Raw genomic sequence first — 26,476 nt, forward strand, 5'->3', positions numbered from 1 at the left:
AAAATTAATGATAGTTTACCATGTGATATTTCTGACAAGCCCTTAAACATAATTTACCTCCCCTACATCCCAAAAATCACTACAAATCTTAAAAAAGTTTGCACAAAAAATAATCTGTATGTAGTATTCACAAATAATTTTCGAATCATAAATTTTCTAAATTCTGGTTAAGATAAAACCCCAGTTACTCGCCAAAGAGGGGTCTATCAAATACCATGTGATTGTGGCAAATATTATGTAGGTAGAACTCAACACAATTTGGAGAAACGTATACAATAGCATAAAGATGATATTGTCAAAGCTCTAAATTCTAGTATCTCCGTTGTTTCATATGATTCTGCATTAGGCAGCCATATTTTTGAAAATCCTAGCCACAATATACTTATTGATGAATCTGCCCTTATTAGCAATGACCTAGGCATATAGCAGGTAGTCTGAGAATCAATTGAAATAAGACTTAGGATTAATAATAATATTTCCTTAAATAGGGACTTGGGGAAATATACACTAAATGCTCTATACACAAATTTAATTAAAAATGATCTTACAAATTATTTTAAAAAACCGATAGATATTAACACAGAACCGGTCACAAAAAGACCTTTGAGGTTAGCTGCCAAAAAAGCTGGATTAGCAATAAGAACGTGTTTTAAATTATTTTTCTTTCATCTCATTGAATCGCCTTGTTCTACCTTACTTTTAATCAGTCCTGGTTGAACTGTGCTGAAGTAAGGATGCTAGGACTGCTTTGAAAAAAAATTTAATTTTTGGTTTTATTGGTTGCATGTTGTTGTGAGTCTTTTTTCTTTCATATATTTTTGTCTTGCTGAGGACGGTCCTTGGACATAGGGCCGAAATATTCATTCAAATTATCTCCACTGTCTTGCAAAAATATTTCCCTATTGTTCTTCGTACTTTTGTTGTTTGTTATGGAAAGGCAGTGTGGTCTTCGTCGCTATTTTTGTCATCTTAAATTAGGACCAGAGATGTAGGACTAGAGAAAGGAACTTGGATTCAAAGATCCATATCCCTGTGTTCATACCTGAGAATGGGGTTGAAATTACAAACGATTTCTTCGTACAGTTCATAGCATATATGCTTACTTTATTTTCAATTTCCTTAGCCAAAACGTCCAGTGAATTAAAATCAACTTGGTGGACTGTGATGAAAAAGTTGAGAGCCATGGCTAATTATTAAAAAAGCCAATACAGATACTGTGAGTGACAAGCAAAGCCGGCATTAGCCTTTTTCAGAATTGTATAAAAATGATGTAATTACACTTATTGATAGATAGTCCATCATCCATCCATCCTGGGGCATAACTAAGGTTGATAAGCATGGAGTAAGGGTAATTCAAATACTATATAAGTTCTGTGAGCCATTTGAAGGCGATTGGAAACCCGAAATAAAAAGTTTTCTAAAATTCATAACTCTATGCTCAGTCCTTAGGACAACTGAGACTGTTCGTTTTATACGAGTTTTGCCTACTGGGAAAGCCCACTGGAATTGCAAAGGGGATGACCGAGATTTTTGGGTTTCGGCGAATAGCGGAAATATACTGTTCTTTGATTTAAGGGGAAAATGCAAGTTTTTGATAAGCTGAGTAGGGAAAGAAAAATAGAAAAACTATTTATATAAAAAAAAAAAAACAATAAAAAAGGTAGGATGTTACATAGGATGCAAGCTGGTTACAGCTTCTGTTCATAAGGCTTTAAAATTGAATTCGCGCCACAAACAATTATTATACTCAGAAGAAACCTAAAAAATAGACATCGAGTGGTATGTTCACTTGAATCATAGGTCATATTTGTGAGTATTTTCAACTGAAACTAAGAAGTGACATTAAAACTTAAAACGAGCATACATTATTCCGTATAAATAGAAAAGATCATGGCAGCGTTGTTTCTGCATTAAATTTTAATCAAAACGAACAAAGATTAATTTTAAAAAACAAAGTTTTTCCGAGGGAAGTAAAGAGTGAAGTTCAACGTAAATACATTCTAAGACCAGACTGGCTATACATGACAAATGAAACTCAGAGAGGAAATAAAATAACAAAATGCAAAATAAAATCAAAAAAAGGTGAAAAACGAGGATTTTTTCAGCCAGTCGTATAACTTGATTTTCGCCCGGCATAACTTGAAAGAACCTATTTGCACATCAAATGATGAACGAATTTGTAGGCCAGCTAAAGCTATAGCAAAACAGAAGACTTTCGCTCAATCATTTTTGAAAACTTCTTTTTCGTTTATTCCAACCTGGTTCTTATTTAGTTTTTATTCTGTTGTTGTAAAGTAAACTTCGAAAGGTTTAATTTTCGTTGGTTTCTTTTTCTTTCTTTTTTGTTTAGCACTGAGGACGACTTGGCAGAGGTCCTTGTCGAAATATTTGCTTATTTCTTCTTCTTCATGGTTCACCACTGGCTGACAAAATCCTCGAGTTTTCCCCATTTTTGATTCTATTTTTCATTTTGTTATTTTCTTTCCTCTCTGAGTTTCATTAGCGAAGTTGAAACTTAAAACGGACAAGAATTATTACTTCACAACCTATTTAATATATATTAATATAACTAGCATAAATAAACCAACTAATTATGTTTCCCTATGCTTTTAGGATTATACAAAACTAGTGCTTTACTGAAAACACAAAATAATATAGGAGTTTTGGTACAGTAAAAGCAAACCAATTAAGAACACTTTTTATAGAATCAAAATGTTATTAATCCCTTTTAGGATCAATCTCTTTTAAGATAAAGCAAAAATCCATTTTAGGATTTTCTTTATTTTTTTTACATTTAATTTGGTGTCACTTCTGCACAATGGGCCAGTCCAATGACTGGCTCTCGTTTTTGGTTCTTAAAAGGACATGTCATGATTAGTTTGTACACAAGTTTGAAGTAAGGCCATCTTGATAGTATTAGGACTATAGACTAGCTTTAGAATTTGTATCATAGCTTAAAATTCACTCTTGTAAAGAGAGAAATAATCGGATTTTCAGAGTTCATATTATGTCTTATTTGATCTGCATTTCAATTGATACTAAAGCATATTTCTTACAATTTAAGACTGTATATTACCCACTATTGGTATTATAGCTGGTGAGAGGAAAATTATATACTGAAAGTTACTAATGTCGAAACTGGTGTAAGACTATGAAAAGCTTTATAGATTCGCTTAGTGTTGTCAGGCTACAAATCCATTTTTGACTCTTAAATCAATAATCCTGTTTTTTATACTTGACTTTTGTGTTTTCAGTAAAGCGCTAGTTTTGTATAATCCTAAAAGCATAGGGAGACATAATTAGTTGGTTTATTTATGCTAGTTATATTATTCTATCAATCAATTACTAGCTATCAATTTCTTTGATACACTTACGCTATTTTGATTTGGTTAAACTTTAAGAGCAGAAATGGGAGGGTTGGCGTGGGAGGGTGGCCAAGGGAAGATGGGAGTGGAAGGGGGATTAGTTGCCCTCAAATCACTTTCGACTATTAAAAAGGGCACTAGGCCTTTCGATTTCCAATCAAATGAGCCCTTTTGGAAATGACAATGCTTTCTATAATCACCCTATATGCCCCCAGGGCATAAATTGCAACCCTTTCCCTAAGGTTTGTTAGAGTGGTTGTTATTCTCTAAAACCGAATTTCCGGAACTTTCAACTACGTTAAGCAACATGGCTATCTCAAAATTTTGATTGGATGTGTTTGGGGAAATGGTGGGCGTGAGAGGGGTGTTAGTCGCCTTCCAAACACTTTCGACTATTAAAAAGGTCACAAGCCACTCCTATTTTCAATTCAATGAGCGCTTTTCGAAGTTTCTACGACAACTTTTTCGATACGAAGTGCCCTGCTCTAAAGGAAAAAATTAATAAATAGTACATTGTGCCAACATCGTTCTTATATGCCCCCAGGGCATAACTTAAAACCCTTGCCCTGAGGGTTGTGGGGGAGTGTCCTCCTCTTTAATTGGTCCCCATTTCTTGTTTCGTTCTCGAGTGTCCCCGTTCTTTACTTAGGCAGCGCGATCCTGCTACCTATGATTTATGCAACAACTTTCTATATAAACTTTATATGCCCCCAGGGCATAACTTACAACCCTTGCACTGAGGGCTCTGAGGGGGGTTATCATCTTAAAAAGACCTAATTTCCAGAAATTTCAACTACGTTGAACAAAATGGATATCTCAAAATTTTGATTGGATGTGTTTTGGGAAATGGTGGGCGTGAGAGAGGCGTTAGTCGCTATTCAATCACTTTCATTTTTTAAAAAAGGCGCTAGCCCTTTCAATTTCCAATTGAATGAGCCCTTTTGAAGTTTCTACGACAAAGCTTTCAATAAAAACTTTATATGCCCCAGGGCATAACTAACAACCCTTGCCCTGAGGGCTGTGGGGGGAGGGGTTGTCATCCTCAAAGACCTAATTTCCAAAACTTTCAACTACATTGAATAAAATGGCTATCTAAAAATTGTGATTGGATGTGTTTGGGGAACAGGTGGGCGTGAGAGGAGGGGTAGTTGCCCTCAAATCACTTTCGACTATTAAAAAGGGTACTATTCCTTTGAATTTCAAATCGAAAGAGCCCTTTTTCAAGTTTCTACGACAAAGATTTCGATAGAAACCTTATATGCCCCCAGGGCATATAAGGTTTTTATTGCCCTCCAATCACTTTCGACCATTAAAAAGGGCACTAGCCGTTTGAGCCGAATGAGCTTTTTTTTAAGTTTCTACGACAAGGCCTTCTTTAAAAACCTTATATGCCCCCAGGGCATAACTTAACACCCTTGCCCTGAGGTTTGTGGGGGAGTGTCCTCCTCAAAAGCATATTTTCTATCAGGAAATCAACTACGCTGAACAAAATGGCTATATCAAAATTTTGATTGGATGTGTTTGGGGGAATGATAGGCGTGGGGGGGAGGGGCTGCTGCCCTCCAATCACTTTCGACTATTAAAAAGGGTACTAGCCCTTCGAATTTCCAATCAAATTAGCCTGTTTTGAAGTTTCTACGACAACGCCTTCTATAAAAACCTTATATGCCTCCAGGGCATAAATTAAAACCCTTGCCCTGAGTGTTGTGGGGGCGTGTCCTCTTCAAAAACATTTTTTCTATCTGAAACTCAACTTTGCTGAACAAAATGCCTATCTTAAAATTTTGATTGGAGGTGTTTCGGGTAATGATGGGCGTGGGGGGGGGGCTAGTTTCCATACAATCACTTTTGACTGTATAAAAGGGCACTAGAACTCTCAATTTCCAAACGAATGAGCCCCTTTTGAAGTTCCTACGACGACCCCTTCCATATGAAGTGCCCTGCTCTAAAGGAAAAAAATTATAAATAGTACATTGTGCCAACATTGTTCTTATATGCCCTCAGGGCATAACTGAAAACCCTTGCCCCAAGGGTTGTGGTGGAGTGTCCTCCTCAAAAACATATTTTCTATCAGGAAATCATTTACGCTGAACAAAATGGCTATCTCAAAAGTTTGATTGGATATGTTTGGGGAATGATGGGGGGGGGGGCTAGTTGCCCTCCAACCACTTTGGACTATTACAAAGGGCACTTGCCCTTTCAATTTCCAATCAAATGAGCCTTTTTTGAAGTTTCTACAACAACACCTTCTATAAAAACCTTACATGCCCCCAGGGCATAACTTAAAACACTTGCCCTGAGGGTTGTGGGGGAATTTTCTCCTCAAAAACATATTTTTATCTGGAAATCAACTATGCTGAACAAAATGGCTATCTCAAAATTTTTATTGGATGTTTTGGGAGGAATAAGGGGTGTGGGGGGGGGCTAGTTGCCCTCCAATCCCTTTCGACTATTAAAAAGGGTACTAGCCCTTCAGATTTTCCAACCGAATGAGCATGTTTTGAAGTTTCTACGACAACATCTTCTATAAAAACCTTATATGTCCCCCAGGGCATAACTTAAAACCCTTGCCCTGAGAGTTGTGGGGGAGTGTCCTCCTCAAAAACATATTTTCTATCTGGAAATCAACTACGCTGAACAAAATGGTTATCTCAAAATTTTGATTGGATGTGTTTTGGGGAATGATGGGCGTGGTGGGGGGGGGGGGGCTAGTTGCCCTCCAATCACTTTCGACTATTAAAAAAGGCACTAGAACTCTCAATTTCGAATGGAATGAGCCCCTTATAAACTTTTTACGACGAACCTTTCCATATAAAGTGACCTTTTCTAAAGAAAAAAAAATAATACATAGGATATTGTGGATACATTGTGATCGATTACCCTTAGAGCATAACTGAAGCGTATGGCACCAAGGGTTGTGGGGGAGGGTCCAGTCCAAACACAAATTTTATATCTGAAAAGCAACAACGCTGAACAAAATGGCTATCTCAAAATTTTGATTGGATGTATTTGGGGGAATGATGGGCAAGGGGGGGGGGGGCTAGTTGCCCTCTAATCACTTTCGACTATTAAAAAAGCACTAGCCACTCCAATTTCCAATCGAATGAGCCCTTTTCGAAGTTTCTACGACAACTCGTTCGATACGAAGTACCCGACCGAAGAAGAAAAAAAAACATATTGTGCCCACATCGTTCTTTACTTAGCGCGCTGCCTATGATAATTTTAGCTAATAATTATACTTACGTAAAAGCTCCCCCAAACAAATATTATCTTTTTAATCCTAAAAGTAATACTTCATCTTAGGAATAGCTGACCTGGTTTCCTTCGTCTCGGGCAAGCACACAGTCAGCATACTTTGGTTACTCCCCTTTGATACACCTTGGCTTGGTAAAGACAGTTTAGTAGCTTTACCAGCATCTTACATGCCCCCTCCCCAAGGCCATGGCCAAAATCTTAGAAACTGCTCTTTTCAGCAATGTGACAAAAATACCATTATTTTGGTGTTGTTGATACTTTAAGGTGAAACCATACGCTATACTCTTCTCCCCCTCTCAAAATAGCTGATTATTTTCTTTTTCTTTTTATCTCTCTTTTTTTTTTAATAATTACACCTCATCAATCCAAGAACCCCTGACGCTGATATAATCCCTCCTTTTTCAATGTTATTTTCTTTCGAGTCTGGTTCTATCTTTCTTTCGAGTCTGATTTCACTTAAATGATAACGAAAACTAACCCCCAATTTCCCTCTAAACAAGCTGAATATATTCTTAGTTTTCAACTATAATTGTAAATAGTAATGATATTTTACATCTCCCCCCAGACACATAAACACACGGGTCCAGAGGAATCTTATCTTTTTTGAGCCTATTTTTGAATAATATTTAAACTCCACTGATTATTTTCTTTGTCTTTTCAGTTCTGTTTTTAAACAATAATTATACCTCATCAATCCAAAAAGCCGTAATGAAAAATATGCCCCTACTTTTCCATCTCTATTTTTTACACAATTTAAAAAGTATTTACGCTATCAAGAGGAGGGAAATACTTACTAAGGACCTCCCCACCTCCCCACCTCACAAAAAGTCTAATTTAGTCTTTTTCAACTAATCCTGATTAATTTACCCCTCTCGCTTTCCTAAATACCCATAAAAACTTTTTTCGCTCTAGATTGTCCAAAAATAACTGCAGCGGGAACCTGGAATGGGGGAAACAGTTAAGCTAGAGCTTCGCCTCCAGGAATTTCTGCATTCGTTTGTTTTTCTGGATAGTCAGCCCAAAAAAAGAAATCCTAGATATCATTTTTCACTTTTCAGCATGGCAAAATAAAGATTTAACGCTAATATCGTATTGTAATGTTGTATCCCTTTGTATCCTAATATCTCCTTTAAAAATTAAAATGTTTAAGTTTGAACAACAATTATGTATAATTAGTTGATGAGTTAACAATATAACATATTTAAACATAACATATGCCACTATTGCAAATTACTATAAAATAATAATATAAACAAATGATAATAATATAAATAAAATCTAACTAAATAATAAATAAAAGATGAAACAAGCATAAAAACTAAAAAAAGCCTATTGACACAAAATTTGACTTTCCACGAATGCGTTGAATAAAGCATAAATGAAAAACTTCTCACAGGAGTGCGTAAGATATTCCTGCTTAAGTCTTAAATATCTGCAAAATGTATGTATAAAATTGAAAAGTTTATTTAAAACGATGCAAAATTGGGTCTTTGCTGTTTTCGCAATCTTCCAAAATTGTTGACGGCGCGTCTTCTCTACACTGTAAACTTTTAGTTCAGATTATGATAGCAGTAATTTAATTGCAACAGTAAAATAATTGGCCTAGAGCCTAAAGGTTATTTAAAAATTAGTTGTTTTTGTCAATAGTCATTACAAACCAATTGATTAGAAATAAGAGCGAAAAATGCAAACCAAAAATTAGCAAACTTTCAAATATTAAATTAGCATATTTAATATTAAATTTCAAAATTAACAAACTTGATGTTGCCGAAGGCAACATCAAGGTATGGAAATAGGAGTGGAATGGGATGTAGATAAAAAATGGAAGGGACTCTATAAAAATAATAGACAGAACGTTTATGGATGTAATGGGTAGGAATTTGGTTATGGTAGTTTTCAGTTTCGAATAGGCTAAAAACTCCACTGTCGCCATAATTATTTTGGGTTGTTAAAATTTAACCGGGGGATAATATATCCCTGTTCATAAGGTGACGCAACCATCGATAGTCATAGCTAAAAAAAATTTGGCTTTAAACTTTCCTTTTTCAGTTCTTGAGGGGTGGGATGGAGTATGTTTGCGTTTATTTTAAAGCATAAATTCTTAGGCCTATTTTGTCTTATTAACCTATATTTATCTAGCCTGACGATTTCAGCAAGCAACGACCCCAATTGTTAAATGTACATAGTGAGGCACTACCATACCATGTTAATTATTTAACCGATTCTCCTTAGGACAAACACTAGCCATCAGCATAAGCCTCTTTCAGATACCTTTAAAGTTACTTTGATGCCGAAATGAGCAAGCTGCTGCACCAGCTTCACAATTAAAGAAGCACGAAACGAGGTCCAAACAACTGACTCGAGTTTTACTGATATTTTGAAAGACTGGGTAGGATGTATATATCTTTTTCACTTGCTGATCAAAAATTGCAAATTTTCTCTTCCAAAAGATTGTCTACTCCTGCGAGTACTTCAAAATCTGGACCAATCGTTCACTAAAAATTCGGCTTACAGCTTCGGGATTATGCTGTAAATACAAAACAATTTTTAGTCAATATCTTTATTGCCCAAAAGAACACAAAGGGTTTACAAATTGATTTTAAAAAATGAACAGAAAGAAAGAACAAAAAAAGAACACACGCACAAAGTAAATATGCTATCTTGAATAACGTAACATAAAAGATAATATGGATAATAAAAGATATAAAAAGACAAAAGGTAAGATACAAATAATAATAAGCAATTAATCTACTGGCATATTCGACTATTCGACATTATCCATCTTACGCAAGGCCCACGAGGCATCTTGGTACGGTTCTTTAGATCCTCGCCACAACGCACCTGGCAGACCATATTACACACCATACCAATACACAACGGAGTGAAAGGGGGCGCAATCTAGCATATTCGAAAAAAAAATCCATAAACACCACCTAGCATAATTACTTTGATCTTCATTTGTTCAGACCCATTATTTCGCTATGTTACCATGTTTGTTTTTGATTAAACTTATCTCAAAGTTGGGGAAACACCACCAATAACATTTCATTTTTAGATTTTCTTTGTTTATTTCTTTTTTACTTTAGTAAAATTGAGTGCTTATGGTAGCAAATGAAAGCCGAATTATATGTTCATGTTATGTGGCCATCTTGGGGCAAAATATTCAGAATGCAAAAAATAGCGCGATCGGTGTCATCTGGTATATAGAGGGACAGAAACAATGGTACACACTGGGACATATCCCAGTATGTACAAGAAGACACCCATCTACAAAATTGAGGGCATTTTTTATTCAATAGGTAATTTTTATCAAAAGGGCTTAAATACATCCAGGCTGTCAAAGGGGGTACAATACATATCCAGATTAAGAAAAGGGTGTATGTTCAATTTCCCAGGAAAAAGGGGGAGGGGGTACATTAGAAATTCCAGAGCAAACTATCATTGGGGATGTTAAATTAAATCAAAAGAAACTATGTTCATCCATGCATGTCATAAGGAATATTACAACATCTTAGGAACGGATAAAGGTTTTAAGTTGAAATTTCAAGACCTGTTGAAGGGGTTTTATAACCAAATGTGGATGTTAAAATGACCTATCTGCAATATATCTGGCATGGCTAAGGGCTTGAAGGTAAGACTATTAGGCGATATTCGAGTGTATATTGGACAAAATCAAAATGCACTCTATGTATGCAGGTTGTCAAAAGGGCAGATGAACAATATCTGAGGAACAGCTAAAAGCAATAAATTGAACCTTTAAGGGCTACTATAAATACTACTTATGCAATTAGTACTACTGTTATTGGGACTTTTTCAAGTTGTGACTACTTTTGAATTTGTGACTACTTGAAACTGTAAATACTTGTGACTGTGACAGATTGCGATTGAAACCTCAACTGCTTGTAACTACAATAGCTAGTGCATGTGACTTTCACTGCATAAACTGTTTTGCTATAGTAAACAACAAGCCAATCCCTCTGAACTGGAGCAGTTCCAAAGAGGCAGGGATAGACTGGCTGGTAGGCTCCGTAAAAACTTTTAGATATACATAAGCCTGAGATCTTGGGTTTTTAACTGATTTGATTACAGAACTAAATCTATTCTTGTGGGTAGATTTTTAAACTTTATAGATTTCTATCAAAACTTGATAACAAAATCTACTAAATTTGACAGATTTCTATGGTACTTTGCCCTCTGAATACTACAAGGATTTAAAAAGGTTTGCTGAGCAATTAATTATTATGTTTGGTAGGAAATATATTTTTGAGCAAACTTTTTCAATTCTGAATTATCGAAAAAACAATCACTATTCTCGGTTATCGGATTTATATTTAGATGCAATATACTACGTGTCTCTAAACTACGTGTCTCTAAACAAAATGCAAGCTAATGTAAAAAAAATTGCAAGTCAAATGCAGCGTTAAACATCTCATTGATTGTATTGACGACAATTAATTTCGTAAAAATATACATACAGCGTTTTATTTTTAAACCTAAATTATTTGCATATAAATAGTAGATATACTCTAATCATTATGGTATACCTACAATAATATATTACAGTGTAACGACATATAACCTTAAGCAGGCTTTACAGCGGACTAGAATGCAAAACGCATTTCTATGTTTCTCATTTAGATGTGTGATAAGGAATGCCCTGGTTGATTTCACACTATCTTTTATTGGAAGACCATGGTGTTTAACGCAAGTGGATAATCAAATATCCCGATTTCCTACTTTTATACAGTCAATATTACCTGTAGGTTTACCGAAAGCCTCACTCTTCGACGCGTTAAATTTTTAGACCAATTTTGGTATATTCCCGACTGAGCTTATAAAAATTCTCTTCAATAGATGATACAGTTTTACTTAAATTTAAAATATCATAAGCGTAATTGAGCGTGTTCCAATCCAAAAGATCCAATCCTTGAAAAATGAAACTAATTTTAATATTTTTGGAGGGGTTGAATTACACTATTATTACACAAGAAGGAAAAAGTTACCAAACAGGCGGATTCTTTTCTAAACTGTTATTTTAGCCTTAAAAATAACATCGTCATGGACAGGAACTTTCAAGACCACACATAACCTAGCATACATATTTTCAAACACTTGCACAACTGAGTGATCAAGACTACACTGCTGCGCGCTATACAATCACTGAGAATGCAGACCAGAGACGAAAGTACGAGAAACATCGTGAGCTGCAAGAACGGGGAACTCGCCATTACTCTCCGTATCAACCAGAACATTGCCAAGCAGATAATAACTGTATACTGTAACCTAACTGTTACAGTATATACTGTAGCTCCTAACTGTAACCTTCCTTAAAACTAGACTGATGTCTGGGGTAGATCAAGCCTTATTTATGTCCTTTATCACTAATAACTTCAGCAGCTTACAAAGAACAGAAAAAATTATTATAGGCCTGTACGACCAGCCCTGTCGGCTATCTTCACCTTTTTCTCATAACAGGAGTCAATGTACCGATACAGACAGATTCGGCAACAATACCAGAGTTAAAAAAGAATTGCCACAATAGCTTTAGATGCCGCACAAGCTTGACACTTGCATATAGTAAATTTAAACCGCATAAGTGGTCATTTCCACGACAGAATTTTTTTGAAGGCGAATGATACCACGGTAAATGTCAGAGGTCGACACCGAAAAACCGATATCCGAATCAACGATGACCAGACTGTGCGCTAGTAGAGATTTGTAATGATACTCTAACAAAGAATCGAGGCGGGGAGGGGGGGGGGGAGAAAATTTGCTTATGAAAAAATTGATAAAGTTATTCTCACTTTGTAGCTCTGAGGCAATCCTTCAGGCCTTTTTCCTCCGATGAGCTTTTCCGATTCCGGATTGTTGCAGCAGTAGCAAGAGGACCTTAATTTTGCTGAGTATAGTATTCAGCTCTGCCATATATCCAGTCACATCAATTTTCTTCCAATCGCATTTAAAAACCACTTCTGTTTCTTTTTTTCATTTGCAAAGGGAACACAATTAGTACCGAAACAGTTTGAGATTTGCAAATGATCCGATCCTGAAACACTAAAGCCAACGTAGCTTGAACCTTTTCCAGTCATACCACTCGAACAGAGCATGAAATCATGGGAGATAATAGCTTCTGAGCAGCGGATATACGTGTAAGAATGGTAATTTTGGGGAAGAGTCAGATTAACAGATAAATATATTTGATCTCTTGACTGATCTGCCAGTGACATCGCAGTTGGCGTCCCCAGCAAGGATAACGTGATGAGATGCAAGGGCACACTGCTGCAAAGATTTAGCAAGTTTTGCTGCAGCCCAAAAGAAATTTTCTTTGGAAGTAAGGCCCCTGTATAATCAGTCGGTAAGTAACAGAAATATATCACTAGATTTGAAACTTTTATTACAAGGAAAGACTCGTTCTCGACAAAGACGGATGTCGAGAGGTGGGAACTGATTGGCAAACAAAGCCCACCAGAAGGTCTGCCTCTATTCAAACGTTTGGCTGGCAGTGAAAACTTTGGTTTTATCTTTGACTTTTACTAGGGATGAAGACTCAGCTGACAAGAAATACTCTTGTATGCACAGTACATACGGGGCATTTAATACCGATCATGTAGCACAAAATTACTTTTAGCTCCAAGCAGTCATGGTTTCATCATTAGCTTTCTGGCCACGGGGCATTTAATACCGATCATGTTGCACAAAATCACTTTTAGCTCCGCTTAGTCATGGTTTCATCATTAGCTTTCCGGGCACGGGACACTTAATACTGTCGTACGGGTGGTCCAATTGCTTACAGAGAGTACATATCAGTGCAGCATTATAGGCTTTGACTTTTGTGTTCGAATGTTTACCAGAACAACTAGAACACCGAGTATAAACAATTCTTAGCAGCATGCCTGTCCTCTTGGCACTGAAAACACCTCATAGGCAAGTATTGATGTGCATCTATACGGAAAACGGGGCTCTTAGCCCAGGGTCATAGGGTCACTCATTACCGCTTATAAATTATCCATGCTTTTCAAAACAAACTTGTATGAGCAAATTTGTCAGATTTTCCTTGTTATTATACGTTGCCGAGCCAGGGAAGACAAATAACTTGGCAAGACTTCATCAGGAACATGTGTAATAATAGCAAAACATATGGGACTCTTTAGCCTATCGTCGGTGTCACTGGCGACACCGACGCCATCAACTTTATGGAAATGATGAAAAAATTGAGAGCCATAGCTAATTAGAGTAAAGCCGATGCAGACAGTCTCTGTGAAAGGTAACGCTAGCATAACTATCAGAATTGTACAAAAATGATTCATTTCACTTGTTGTTAGATAGTCTATCATTCATCCTAGGTCAGAACTAAGGTAGATAGGCATAGAGTACGGATGGTTCAAATAGTTTATCAGTTCTGTGAACCATTTTAAGGCAATTGGAGACCCCAAATAAAAGGTTTTCAAAGATTTATGACTGGCCATGTCCAGAGAACTTGCGGGCAATTAGGCAACTAAGATTGTTCATATTATACGAGTTTTCCCTACTAGAAGTGCAATGGAAATGACCAAGATTTTTGGGTTGACTCATGACGGAAAATGTCAACTGGACTTGAAGGCAAAACGGAGGATTGATACATTAAGAGCACTGGGGGGGGGGGGAGGACGAAATCTCCCAAAGTCCTATTTAGATCGTTTTTTCAAAACCAGAAAATCATTGTCGTTTTCAAGAATATATACATCTTATGTATGTAAGATTTTGAGGTAAGCCTGTAAACTTATATTTTTCTTAAGAAAGAACTCTGTGCGAGCAAAATGTTTAAACGAAGAAACATAGTGTTCATTCAGAGTTCATGGTGAAAAGACCTGTTTTGGATTCAAACCTATTGCAAAGGATTATATCAATGAAAACGAAAAAATAGCTTTCTCCTGGATTATAAACAAACCTGTGTGGCAAGTTTAGCTTTAATGAACTTAATTTACTATTATTCAGCGCTCGTCGCCTGACCATCACGTGTACTTCGCGTGTGTTGGTTTAAATTATTTTTGAAGTGAATTTATAATGAGATGAGCGTTTCCGAGCTTTTGTATTCACCGCTGTTGAACTTTGTTCAGGAAACTTTAAGTGGTGTTGATGAAGCCGTTATTTTACGGAAAGAAGTGGACTTTTTTAAAGATTTGGAAACCGTTAAGTCAGAGAAACCAAAGCTATGGAGTTGTGTGAATGAAAATGATCCCCCTCTCAGAAGGGGCACTAATGCAATTCTTAATCACCTGCAAGATATTATAGACTTTATGAAGAAATGTGATGCCGATGGAAAACAGCTCCCTTGTTTTGTCATCAAAAGGCCAACAGAAGTCCCTGTTATCTCTGCTACAGCGTTTACACACGTCACAGCCAAGCTTACGAGCCTTGAGCAAGCGATTTTGCTAATATCTGCTAAGATTGATTCGTGCAATCTGAACTGTCCTCAAATGCCTGTGACTAACCAACCTGCTGCGTTTGATACACATACTACAATTTCGACCTCCAATCCCTCGGCTGAGCTTGGTGACCCGCTCAAGCAAAAATAGTAATAGACTCAATTTCTGGACATCAGCTGGTGTCTAGAGTGCAAGCGACTAAAAAGCGGTGGACGGTGAATATTGAGAAATCTGCAGCTAAAGATTTTTGCAAATCAGCAAAGGAAGCTCTACCTGGTTCTAGTGTGAAAGTTTTATCTAAAAAACACACTGGTGTTATTCGAGAAGTCCCGTGTGATTTTAACCTTGAAATGCTACAGATCCATTTTGGTATAATCGGGGCCAGTCTGTTTGGAAAAAGCAAATCGGTTAAACTTGAATTTATAGACACGATTACGAAAAGATCATTTCTGCAAAACGGTTTGAAGATTGGGTATGAAAACTTCCGTGCTTATGAGGTCAAGCACTTGCCAAAGTGTTGCTTCAAGTGTCATTCCCCTGGACACTTGGAAAGTGCATGTACTAGTAGCACTCCCAAGTGCACTCGTTGTGCTGGACCTCATTTATCTACGAACAGTGATCGCTGTACGAAATCTCCGAAATGTGTCTGTTATGAGGGATCTCATCCTTCTGATAGCCTACAATGTCCTGTGAAGAAAAAGATCAATGATAAGGTCTATTCTCAGAATTAAATCTGGACATAAGTAGATTCTTATATAATTTTATTGGAACGAGCGATAGGGCCTTTTTGATTGATGATATCTATGTTAATTACGACGTTGTTTGTCTCCAAGAACATTTACTGACTGCCTTTAGCGAAAATTTTCTGAGACGAAGCAGTGATCACGTTGTTTTTGTGCGTCCAGCTAAAGTTACTTGTGGCTACCCTTCTGGCGGCTTAGCACGCGTTTTTAAGAAAAATATTTTTGGTGCAAGTACTCTGCTTTTCCAATCAGATGACACTTTTCTTGCGGTGCGTCTTGGTAATGTTGTAATAATTAATATGTATCTGCCATATAATGATCGTTCAATTCGTTCACTTCAGAATTTATCTTGTGCTTGTAATGGTCTTAAAACTTTAATTCAAAAGATATCGGATAACGGGTTGCATTTTGTTATTGCTGGTGATTTTAATACTGATCTTGCTTCTGATAATATAAGGAATAGTCAGCTTTTTGATTCTCTCCCGGCTTATAAAATTGTTCGGAAGTCCCATGATTATACGTATATTCACCATTCAGGTAGTAAATCAGACATTGATCACGCTATTTGTTCTGCAGCTCTTGTCTGCTCGCCAGTTACGGTTCATTTTGACGAGAATGATCTTGATCACCTTCCGCTGTCTTTTTGTTTATCAAAGTCTGTTGTTTGGTCTGGGAGTATGTCTAAGAGTCGTGGTGTACGTTCTAAATGGTTTTATAAGCCTGATTGGAATGATGCGAATTTTTCTGTTTATCTTATAACTTTGGCTTCACTTTTAAGTACGATTTATGTTCCTTATCAGCTTTTGCAGTGTAGTCAGAATTTTATTTACGCTAAATATGAAATAGACCGATATTATCATTCTATCCTCTCTGCTATGAAAGAAGCTGAAAAAATTTCTGTCCCAGTAAAGCGAATCCGAAAAAATACTCAAAAGCCTCTTTGGTCACTTGACCCTAACCTTAAGGCCTGTAAAAATAAAGCTAAATTTTGGCTAAAAATTTGGACAGATAGTGGTCGCCCCAGGTCCGGTAATGTTTTTTTTATTAAACAGAAAACTAAATTAGAATTTAAGAAGTATCTAAAAAGTGTCCGATACCGAGGGCTTGATTTTCCATCTTCGCCTAAGGATTGGAGGAATGTAATTAATTCAAGTAAAACAGACGATTCTGATGTAAGTAGTATTGATATTCCACCAAGTTCTTGGCATGCATATTATTCGAAGATTTTCTCCGTTTTGAATTATTCCGTTCATAAATAGTTTGGTGAAGCGTTTGTTAAAATTGTCCCTAGATTTCTAAGTCAGCACTTTGTTTTGCCTATATCGCGTTGTGAAGTTTTGAATGCTTTGAATCATCTTAAGTCGAAATCTATTGATGCTGATGGTATCTCTAAAATGCATCTAACTCCCCAATGGGCTGAACTTGTGTCACATCTTGCGCTTTTGTTTCAAATGTGCTTGGCATCTTCTGTCGTTCCGGAAAGCTTTTTGTGAGGCAGCGTGACTTCAATTTTAAAAAGAGGTAAACCGCCAACAGATTGCTCTTCTTACCGTCCAGTTTCTGTTTCTTGCAATATTAGCAAGGTCTTCGAGTATATTCTTTTACCTAATTTAACTCGAAATATTTCTTTCTGTGGTGAAATTCAACTTGGTTTCAGACCTGGTGTGGGGTGCCAACATGCTCATCGTGTCCTTTCTTCTATTCTACTTTCTAATTCTTCTAAGGGTAAAGGCGTATATCTCTGTACACTTGATCTTTCAAAGGCTTTGGATTATGTTGTTCATAACCAGCTTTTCTTTTCTTTGGCTTTTTCTGGTGTTAATTTTTCGGTTATTTACCTTCTACGGTTTTGGTGTTCTAATTCTTACCTCCGCCTGAAATCTTCTCCAGAAACGACTATTAAAGTGCTTCGTGGTGTTAGGCAGGGAGGTGTTTTATCACCAACCCTGTTCAAAATTTGTATTTTTACTGTTCTGGAAAAGATCTCAGGCACTTATTTTTCCGGTTCTACTGATGTTTCTTACATTGCCTATGCTGATGACATTCTGTTGATTAGTCGTACTAAGTCTGCTCTTTCTGCGATGGTTTCCATAGTTTCTCAGTCTTTCCTAAATATTGGTCTATCCCTGAATCTTGACAAGTGTGAATTCTTATCTTATAATCTGTCTTCGTCTACTCCTCTGGTATGTAATGAATTTTCTGTCTCTTCCTTTCGGTGGCTTGGTATTACTGTTTCTAATTCTCTAGCTCTCTTTCGTAAACAGATTGTTGCTGATTCAGTAAGAAAACTTCAGTTCAGTTATTCAAAAATTGTAGCAAACCGTGGAAAATATAACAGAAGAGCTCTTGGGCGCTTATTCTCGACTTTTTCTGATCATTCTGTGCTTTATTTTTCGGGTGTTCATTCTGTTCTTAAGCTAAAGGATTTAAAAAGATTAAAGTTACTTATTTCAAATTTTGCAAATTTCTTCTTTCTCTGCCGCCTTGGACTAGAAATCGGTAATCGTAACATAAATCGGTTTTTATGTTACGGATGTAACTCAAAAGCTCGGTGACCTACATAAAAAGCTTTCTGCAGATGCATTTTGTAAATTTGGCCCTGACCACGGTCTTTTACAGTTCTTTTCGTAGTTTAATTTAATTGCTAGTGTTTGTTGAGTTTTTTTTTTTTTTTTTTTTTTATTATTATTATTTACTCCACTTGTACTACTTTTTGTTAGTTGTGGGTAATAAATGATTGATTGATTGATAGTCTAAAAGCAAATTCCCTTCAACTTAAACAGTGTGTAAATGAGAAATTCAGATGTCTATCATTGGTTACAACACCACAGAAGAAAAGTCTTCTAATGAAATTTAAAACAAAACAAAAATAAGAAGCAAAGAGTGAATTTCGATTTTCATTAAAAGTGAATAATATTCACTTCACTTCATGTGAAGTGAAGTGTGAAGTGAATAATAACATTCACTTCAATGTGAATAATAGTGATAGCAAGAAAGTGTCCCTCGTCTCAGCTGCTCTCTGCCAAAGCCTAGCATCCACAAACTCGATTTTGACTTACGGCCAAACCCCTTTCTCCACCCTATTCTTGAAACAGTGAGGTCAATAGGTAAATCAGAATTTCTGTATCTGCTATACTTTCTGAGATACGACCAGTCGACCAGGTATCTTACAAGAGTAAAACAGATTTTGCCTGTCTTTCAAAACCAAATGCTAGTACGGACATAGAATTACAAAAATAACGTAAGGATTACACATTTAAGGATTCTGATCGATTAATCTCCTTGAAAATTATAAAAAAAAATTAAATATCCGCAGTCTTGGAGCTAAGACAACAAACAACAAATTTTCTGCCTACTCTTTTACGAATATTTAATTGACTTCTAAGGCTGCGGGAGCATGTCTCCTGCCCCTGAAAGCAAAAGAACTGGTTAGGTTCTTTTACCTGTAAAATCTGCATCCCATTCGTAGTCAAAACAACAAGCTCTTTGACACCATCACCAGTCAAATCACAGTAATGAAGCTGGAGCACAGGTCCTGACCAGATTTTCTTCCAAAGCAACTCCCATCCACCTTCTCTGTTGCATTTATAACAAAGAATTACCTTAAATAAATAAATCTTTTAGGCTATTTTTAGTATTAATAGTAATGGTCTACATGGAGCTAAACACAGATATACGTGGAACTCTTTGAACTGTAAGCGTAATAGGGGTGAAAAATAGCCTAATGGATAAACATAAAAATAAAGGATGAATAAGTATTTATTCATAGAAGGAAAATTGCAGTAGCTGAGGCAATGAGGTCGCATTTACAAGGTGATTTTAGGAATTTAGTATCTCAGCGGGGTATAAGCTTAAGTACTTAAAAGGTATTCAACCTTTCAAAAGGTTTAAGTATTTAAAAGGTATAAAATAATGGTGAAAAAGCAACTGTTATCTTTTCACTATTCCGTCAAAACAGTTTCTTCTTTTTATGTTTTTACATGGTGTGTCTTTTTACATTGGCCCATGGACTTTTATATACTTTTTCTCTCTTTTTCCTTTATCCCTTTTCTCTCTCTTTATAATTTTTATTCTTTTTCTTGCTTTGCGGATAGTTGAGCAAGGCCTCAGCAGAAATATCTGCATTTTACTTGTTTTCACAGACAAGTAAATAAAGTAGAGAAGAATAAACAAAAAATAAACAAGTAAATAAATAAAAATAAAAAAATAAATAAGAGAAGAATAAACAAGTAAATAAAGTAGCCAAAATAAAATAAAACATCAAAAATAGAAAAAAGAAACACTGTCAATTGTGATATGTATGTAAATATGCCTACTGGATAAAATATAAGTTAGTAAATTTTAATATATGTAAAAGCAGAAAAACACTAACTGAGACGGGGCTTTTTGCCTCAAAAAGTACCTAATTTAAGTTTAAGAATTAGATAAAAATGAAATTTTGCTGTCATGCTATTCTTTTTTAACTAGAGACCATTCAAGTCAAATCTGTAAACAGGGCGGAGAGAGGGCTTACTCCTTCTTGATACAAACCTGATAGACCCACTCCCGAAGCTAACTGGGAACAACTGGAACAACCAAGTTAGGGTTACAAAGTACACAGTTACAAGTTAGGGTTACAAAGTGGGGTTACAAAGTACTTTTTGTAGCATTTAAAAATACCGAAGTTCTTACATAATGTCAAACGTCATTTTGCAACACAAAATTTGGCTATACCGTGTTTTACATCTGCACACTATACTGAAGTAACGTATTTAGGGTTAAATCCTTAGGTTATAGGTTCTCAAACTTTAACCCCCCCCCCTTTCCCACACTTTGGCCAACCCCAGACAAGTGCCTCTTTCATAAAAATAATAATAATAGTCATGTTTAGAGTACAATACGTTAAAAACAAACAACAAATACAGGCTAATATTAATCATCACATATGCAAATTTATTTCAAAACAAGATGTATTTATTCTACAAGGTACCAAAGGTTTAAGGTTTTGTTGTGATGGTTGGGTTCGTTCTTTTCACCATAAAGTTTGGTGAAACGAGAAAAAATATTTAATAAAGCTATTCTCAATTCTTTGCTGATATCTAATTTTCCACTGTACTAAAGACTTGATTGATACTAGGGCAGAAAATCCTGTTTCGCATAAACAAGTAGTTGTAAATGGGACAAGTATTCTCTGATTTTTTCAAGCAAAATCGGGTACTCTTCTTTTACACTCACCCAGAATATTGTTAATAAGTTGTCTTGTTAAATTGTAGCTTTCAAAAAGCCACTGCATTGAGATCAATAAGCAGTTCTTGTCTGCTAAACTCAACGAACTCATTTCCTTCAGGGGTTGATATGGCTGTTTTAGCCGAAGAAATGGTTACAGGTCTTTCTAAAAGCATTCTTATTTTATTTTATTTTTTTATTTAATAATTTTCTTTTAAAATTAACATAGAATTTAAACAACTTATTGCTAGTTCTTGAGGAATTTCCTCACACTCAAATTTCAATTTTCATGTGCCCCTTCCCCTGTGGAAGGTCACGCCCCACACTTTGAGTACCTTTGCCTTAAGTCTTAAGACCCATATTAGGGTGTAATATGCCTTTAAAATGCAATATTCTAGCATTTTAGACCTATGGCCCGTGAACATCTACTTCGAGCTGTAGTTCTACAAAACTATCTATAGCCCAAACATTTTTCTACTCTCCAAAGAAAAACTTGAAATGCTAATCGTTTTCTATGTTTTCTCTGTATCTCCTGTTTTTGAAGTCTCCAGTAGCAAACTCAAGCTGAAATTCTGATTTCGGTGTGTTTTTCCTCTCCCTTTTTGTCTCGTTTCTTTTTTCTCCGGTAATAAGTATAATCTGAACTTTTGCTCTCAATATTCGATTCTCCAATCGAATTCGATCCTTTAACAGTTTCTATGATAATACTATCTATGATAGCGCTGTGCTGCCTATGATGTTGCTTATATGCCCTTTTGTAACCTGCAGGCATATAATTTTTTCGTTTAACTCAAACTCACCCTAAACGTTTCCTAAAAGTTTCACCTTCATACTTTAGCGTCATTAGTTACGGCAATCGTGGTAGCATTATCAACAGAATACACATAGTGCCTTCTGGCTAGTTCAAAATCCACCACGACTCACCCTGAAAGGTCCAACTTAATAATGTAAGCCGATCCTGAGATACTGCTGTATTACACTTTTTACAATCTAGATGCTCACAGTTCATGTTGATTTAGTTCACCATCCGCCTTAATATTCCTTGAAAGCTTCACCTTTATACCCTTAGCTTGCGAAGTAGCAATAGCTGTAGTAGCAATAATAGAATTAGTAGCGGTAGGCACATAGCACCTTTTGTTTTCTTCAACCTTCCCCTCAACACACACTGAAAGTTTCAATTTAATACCATTAATGGTTCCTGAAAAATTGCTAATACGTCCTTTTGATAACCTGTATGCGCATAGTGTGTTCCGCTTTAGTTCCGTTTCAATAATGCTCAACTTTTTCGTCTTAATACCTTTAGCTTTAGTAGCAGTAGTACTATTACCATTAGTAATAGTAGTAGCAGTAAAATTAATAGTAGTAGCCTTAGCTTTAGTTGCAGTAGTAGCAGCAGTAGCAGTAGTAATAGTATGAGTAGAAGCCATCGCATTAGGATGTAAATATTGTCCTTGGTTAAATTCAACATTCCCCACGAACCCTGTAATCTTCACTTGAAACACCAAATCGTTCCTACAATATTGCTGATACGCCCATCTTACAACCTGCATACAGACAGCGTGTTGTGATTCAGTTCATCTTCTAAAAATATTCCCTGAAAATTCACCTTCATACCCTTAGACATAGTTGTAATAGTGGTCAGAGTAGTAGTATTAGTATTGCTAGTAGTATTAACAGTATTAGCACTAATACTAGTAGCAGCAGTAGCATTAACATATTGTCTTTTGGTCAGTTGAACATCCCTCTCATCAAGTCCTGGGTTTTTCAACTTAATACAATTAGCCGTTACTATGATATTGCCGATATGCCCTTTTGATAACCTGTATAATCATATACTTCCTGAAATCTCCACCTTAATACTCTTAGCCTTCCAAGTAGTTGCAATAAGTAGTAGGAGCAGTAGTAGAAGTGGAAGAAACAGAGGTAGTAGTATAAGTAATAAGGTGCACATATTGCCTTTTGGTCAATTGATCTTCCCCTTTAAGCATTTCATGAAATTACCAAATCAATTCCCTAATGCGTTCATGAAATACTCCTTTTTGACAATTTGCATGCACATAATGTGTTTTTATTTAGCTGAAATTACCCCTCAAAATTCTCTCAATTTTCACCTTCATACACTTAGCCTTAATAGTACTAGTATCATAGTAGTAGTGGTGGTATTAGTAGCAGTAGTAGCAGTAAAACTGCTGTATTAGTAGTAGTAGTAACAGTAGTAACAGCAGTATTAATAGCAGTAGTAACAAGAACAAGTTGCCTTTTGTTCAGTTAAACATTCCCTCATGATGCCCCGCAATTCATCTCGATACGGTAAGCCGTTCCAAAAATATTGCTGATACGTTCTTTTAATAATCTGTATAAACATAGTATGTTTTGATTTAATTTAACTTTCCCCTCAACATCTCCTCAGATGTATATTTGAATATCCTCAGCCTTGGTAGTACTAACTACAGAAGCAGAAGTATTAGTGGTAGTGGGGGTAATAGTAGTAGTAGCGTGCAAATGTTGCCTTTAGGAACAGCTTCATCTGTCGTTGCACTTCAATCTGGAATGATCTTCCTGGGGATGTTGTTCCTGCAAACCCCTCAATTGACTCCTTCAAAAGAAGGTTCAACAGACATTTAAAACCGCAAGGTTTCCAAACAGCGGCATATCAGCTACCTTTAAGTACCTGGCGCGGTTAACATAGGAATAAAAATAAATAAATAAGTTAAAAAATTAATAAAGTAATACTTGTCCGTAAGTTCCAAGAATAATTTCATCGATGCCATCCATAGTAACGTCCCCAACGGTACAACATGTCACAACATCAAAGGTTTCACTTGATGGTAGCTTCTGACGTGTATTCAATCCATTATGGAGTATATTCCTTTAAGGTAAGTACAAGATAAGTATAAGGTAAGGGAACTGCATTCCTTTTAGGGTGTTCCTTTAAGGTAAGAAACAAAACATCAAAGAACTGTAAAGCAACTGTTTTTGTCATGATTATTATTGTCAAAGAATAATTTTAGCAGAGAAAAAAAGAGAGCTTTCCGGTATAAATGTTCTGACTCAAAATCGTTCCGCCCCTTTTATTGGTTTGAAATTTTCTATAGAAAAATCTGCCAAAAGAATTTGACATAGGAATAATGAGGAAAAAGGTTGTGATTATTTATTACATATACGCTTGAAGAATAATGTGATAGCCTCCGGAAAATATGTCACAAAATTAAATCATCACAAAATGGTAAAGCATGCTTTTTATCTCAGTGACTGCTAGTTCAGTCGCCATGCGCAGGGTTGCCATCCTTTGTGATTTATCACTATCTATAATGATTTTTTATATTGCCTAAGCAAAAAAATCACTAAATCAGCACTTAAATCCCAAGATTATTGAAGAGAATCATCAAATAAACCAAAAAGCCCAAAAATCTAGTGATTTTCCCGCCGTGTGGCAACCCTGGCCGTGAATCTTTGGAGCTTTTACCGCGTAAGATCTGAATTTCAGATGGCATGTGAGGGGGAAACACCTAGTCCTGATGCAAGTAGAAATAAAAGTGGTAAGTAGCACAATAAGTAATAGGACGTAAGTAGTAGTAACACAGTAATCTCTTATTTTCTCTTTGTGTTATTGAACAAAATTTTAAATTTGATGTTCAACCCTAACGGTTCGGCATTGATTTTTTAATACGCTAAAGGTTCAATCAATTGGTACTATAAGAAATTATTTGGTTTTATCTTAAAAGTAGGCTAAAAATTAGTCTAAGAAGCGCATTAAAATATAATTAGTTTTTGAAGAAATAAGCTTTTTATCGGCGTTGCCATCACCTAATTCATAAAACATAGGCTAGATGAATGTAGTACTTTGAACCTTTATCATAGAACACAGGAAATGGTATTCAAATTACCATTAAAAAACGAAGAAGTTAGTTTTATATCCAAACTTGCTGCTAAAAAAAAAAAAAACTAAAAAATTTAAACTTGTAATCTTTAGAACATTACTGAAATCTTTAAATTTCAACCGGAGAAATGCTAGTATATATTAAAGTTTTAAATAATTATAATACTTATTTAAGCAAAAAAACGCCAAAAAAAAACAAAAAAAACTAAACTTACATTCTTGCAACGTTACTGGCATCTTCAAATTTGCACTCGGTGATACTCACACTAACAAAATCTAAGCATACATAATTACAAAATAATCTATGATTACAAGATGTAAGTATAGGGCAACCTGTGCCTATAGTAAAAGAGTTTCCTTTAAAAGTTATTAACATAAGAGAATTCAAATATTAAAAAAAAGAGTTTGATATATGAGGGGAGTTTTTCCTTCCTCAACCCTAGCTCTTTACGCTAAAGTTTTAAAAATCTTCAAAATACTTCTCATTCAAATCCATCGCTTCTTCTGTCTGAGTAGTCTTTCTTAAAGAATGTTGACAAAAAGTCAAACTTTAGCGCAAAGACCGAAGGTTGAGGAAGGGGTAGCCTCCCTTATTTAAACTTTTTTTTAAGCTAGCCAAGACTATTTTTCGTTTTTTACGAGCCGAAATACAAATGACATGAATGACGAAAATACAAAAGAGAACCAGCAAAGCCAGCTCATATGACGCATGACGCGTTAATTTGGAATTCACTTTTGATTGTAAATAGATTTGTGCTGCTGCTATTGAGCCTTAATTATTTAACTGTAACAAACATGACACAATAGATATTAAAAACCAGCTGCACAGATGAGGTGTTATATTTCAAATAAGAAAACAGAGAGAGAAGCTAAAATTCTTAAAGTCAGATTTCTCTCTCAAGCCAGGAGACCAAATTGAAATATAATTATCAATATAATAAAAATTTTATTATTATAATTATAATAATAATTATATTGATATAATTTATCAATAAAGTGAAAAAGCTGTAATAAAACTGGCAAAACTTATTCGGCTTGAATAATCCTGTATATCATCAACAAATCCTTAAGATGAGTCACAAATTTGAAAGAGTTCTTGATCGCAATCCTCGTAATATGGGGCCTTCTTGGCAAAGTAAGAAATTTTTTTTATAATATTGAAGATGGTACGCAAATCACGGTAGCAGCAGTAGCTTCAACCTAGTAAATAACGAACCACAGTCTATAGTAAATAATAGTTCAATTCGAGTTACAAAAAAGAACTGGCTAGTGAGAAAGAATTGCCGCTAATTTACAAATGGTGATTACTATCTCGAATAGTCTAAATAAAAAAAATTTATTTCGAAAACAAGTTTATGAAAATTATGAAAATAGCCTGAAACCCCCTATAAAAGACGTCAAATCGAAGCAAAAAACGCACCATTGGAACAGCCATGGCTGAAAATCCTATACAGGAAACTTACAGTCCCCTGGTTTGAACAACAAGGAAAGTCACTTTCTTACATGAGTAGCACTGACGTGTCCTCTTTTTTCCTTCTTTACTGCTAGCGGGGCACTGGAATATCATAGAGAGCTGTTGAAGGTTCATTCTAAAGGAAATTGCTATATCTAGTGCCTTTTTTT

General features: G+C 35.7%; 1 protein-coding gene across 3 annotated transcripts in view; it reads right to left on the reverse strand.

Moving 5' to 3' along the window:
* Positions 1-7,804: 7,804 nt before the first annotated feature.
* Positions 7,805-26,476, reverse strand: part of LOC148940214 (KICSTOR complex protein kaptin-like) — a 66,389-nt gene continuing 47,717 nt past the window's right edge. For 2 of the 3 annotated variants that reach the window (XM_089106184.1, XM_089106181.1), the window contains exons 6-8: positions 23,707-23,842; positions 19,212-19,370; positions 7,807-9,147 (exon numbers count right to left, since the gene is read on the reverse strand). In XM_089106184.1, coding sequence (XP_088962310.1) covers positions 9,076-9,147; positions 19,212-19,370; positions 23,707-23,842 — 367 coding nt within the window. In that variant the 3' untranslated portion in view covers positions 7,807-9,075. Of the gene's footprint in view, positions 9,148-19,211; positions 19,371-23,706; positions 23,843-26,476 lie in introns of all 3 variants that reach the window. The other variant, XM_089106183.1, reaches the window with a different exon arrangement.

Source organism: Artemia sp. Qi Xiang Cuo, chromosome 20 (genome assembly GCF_049724085.1).
Source record: "Artemia sp. Qi Xiang Cuo chromosome 20, ASM4972408v1, whole genome shotgun sequence".
In the NCBI taxonomy this organism is placed as follows: Eukaryota; Metazoa; Arthropoda; class Branchiopoda; order Anostraca; family Artemiidae; genus Artemia; species Artemia sp. Qi Xiang Cuo.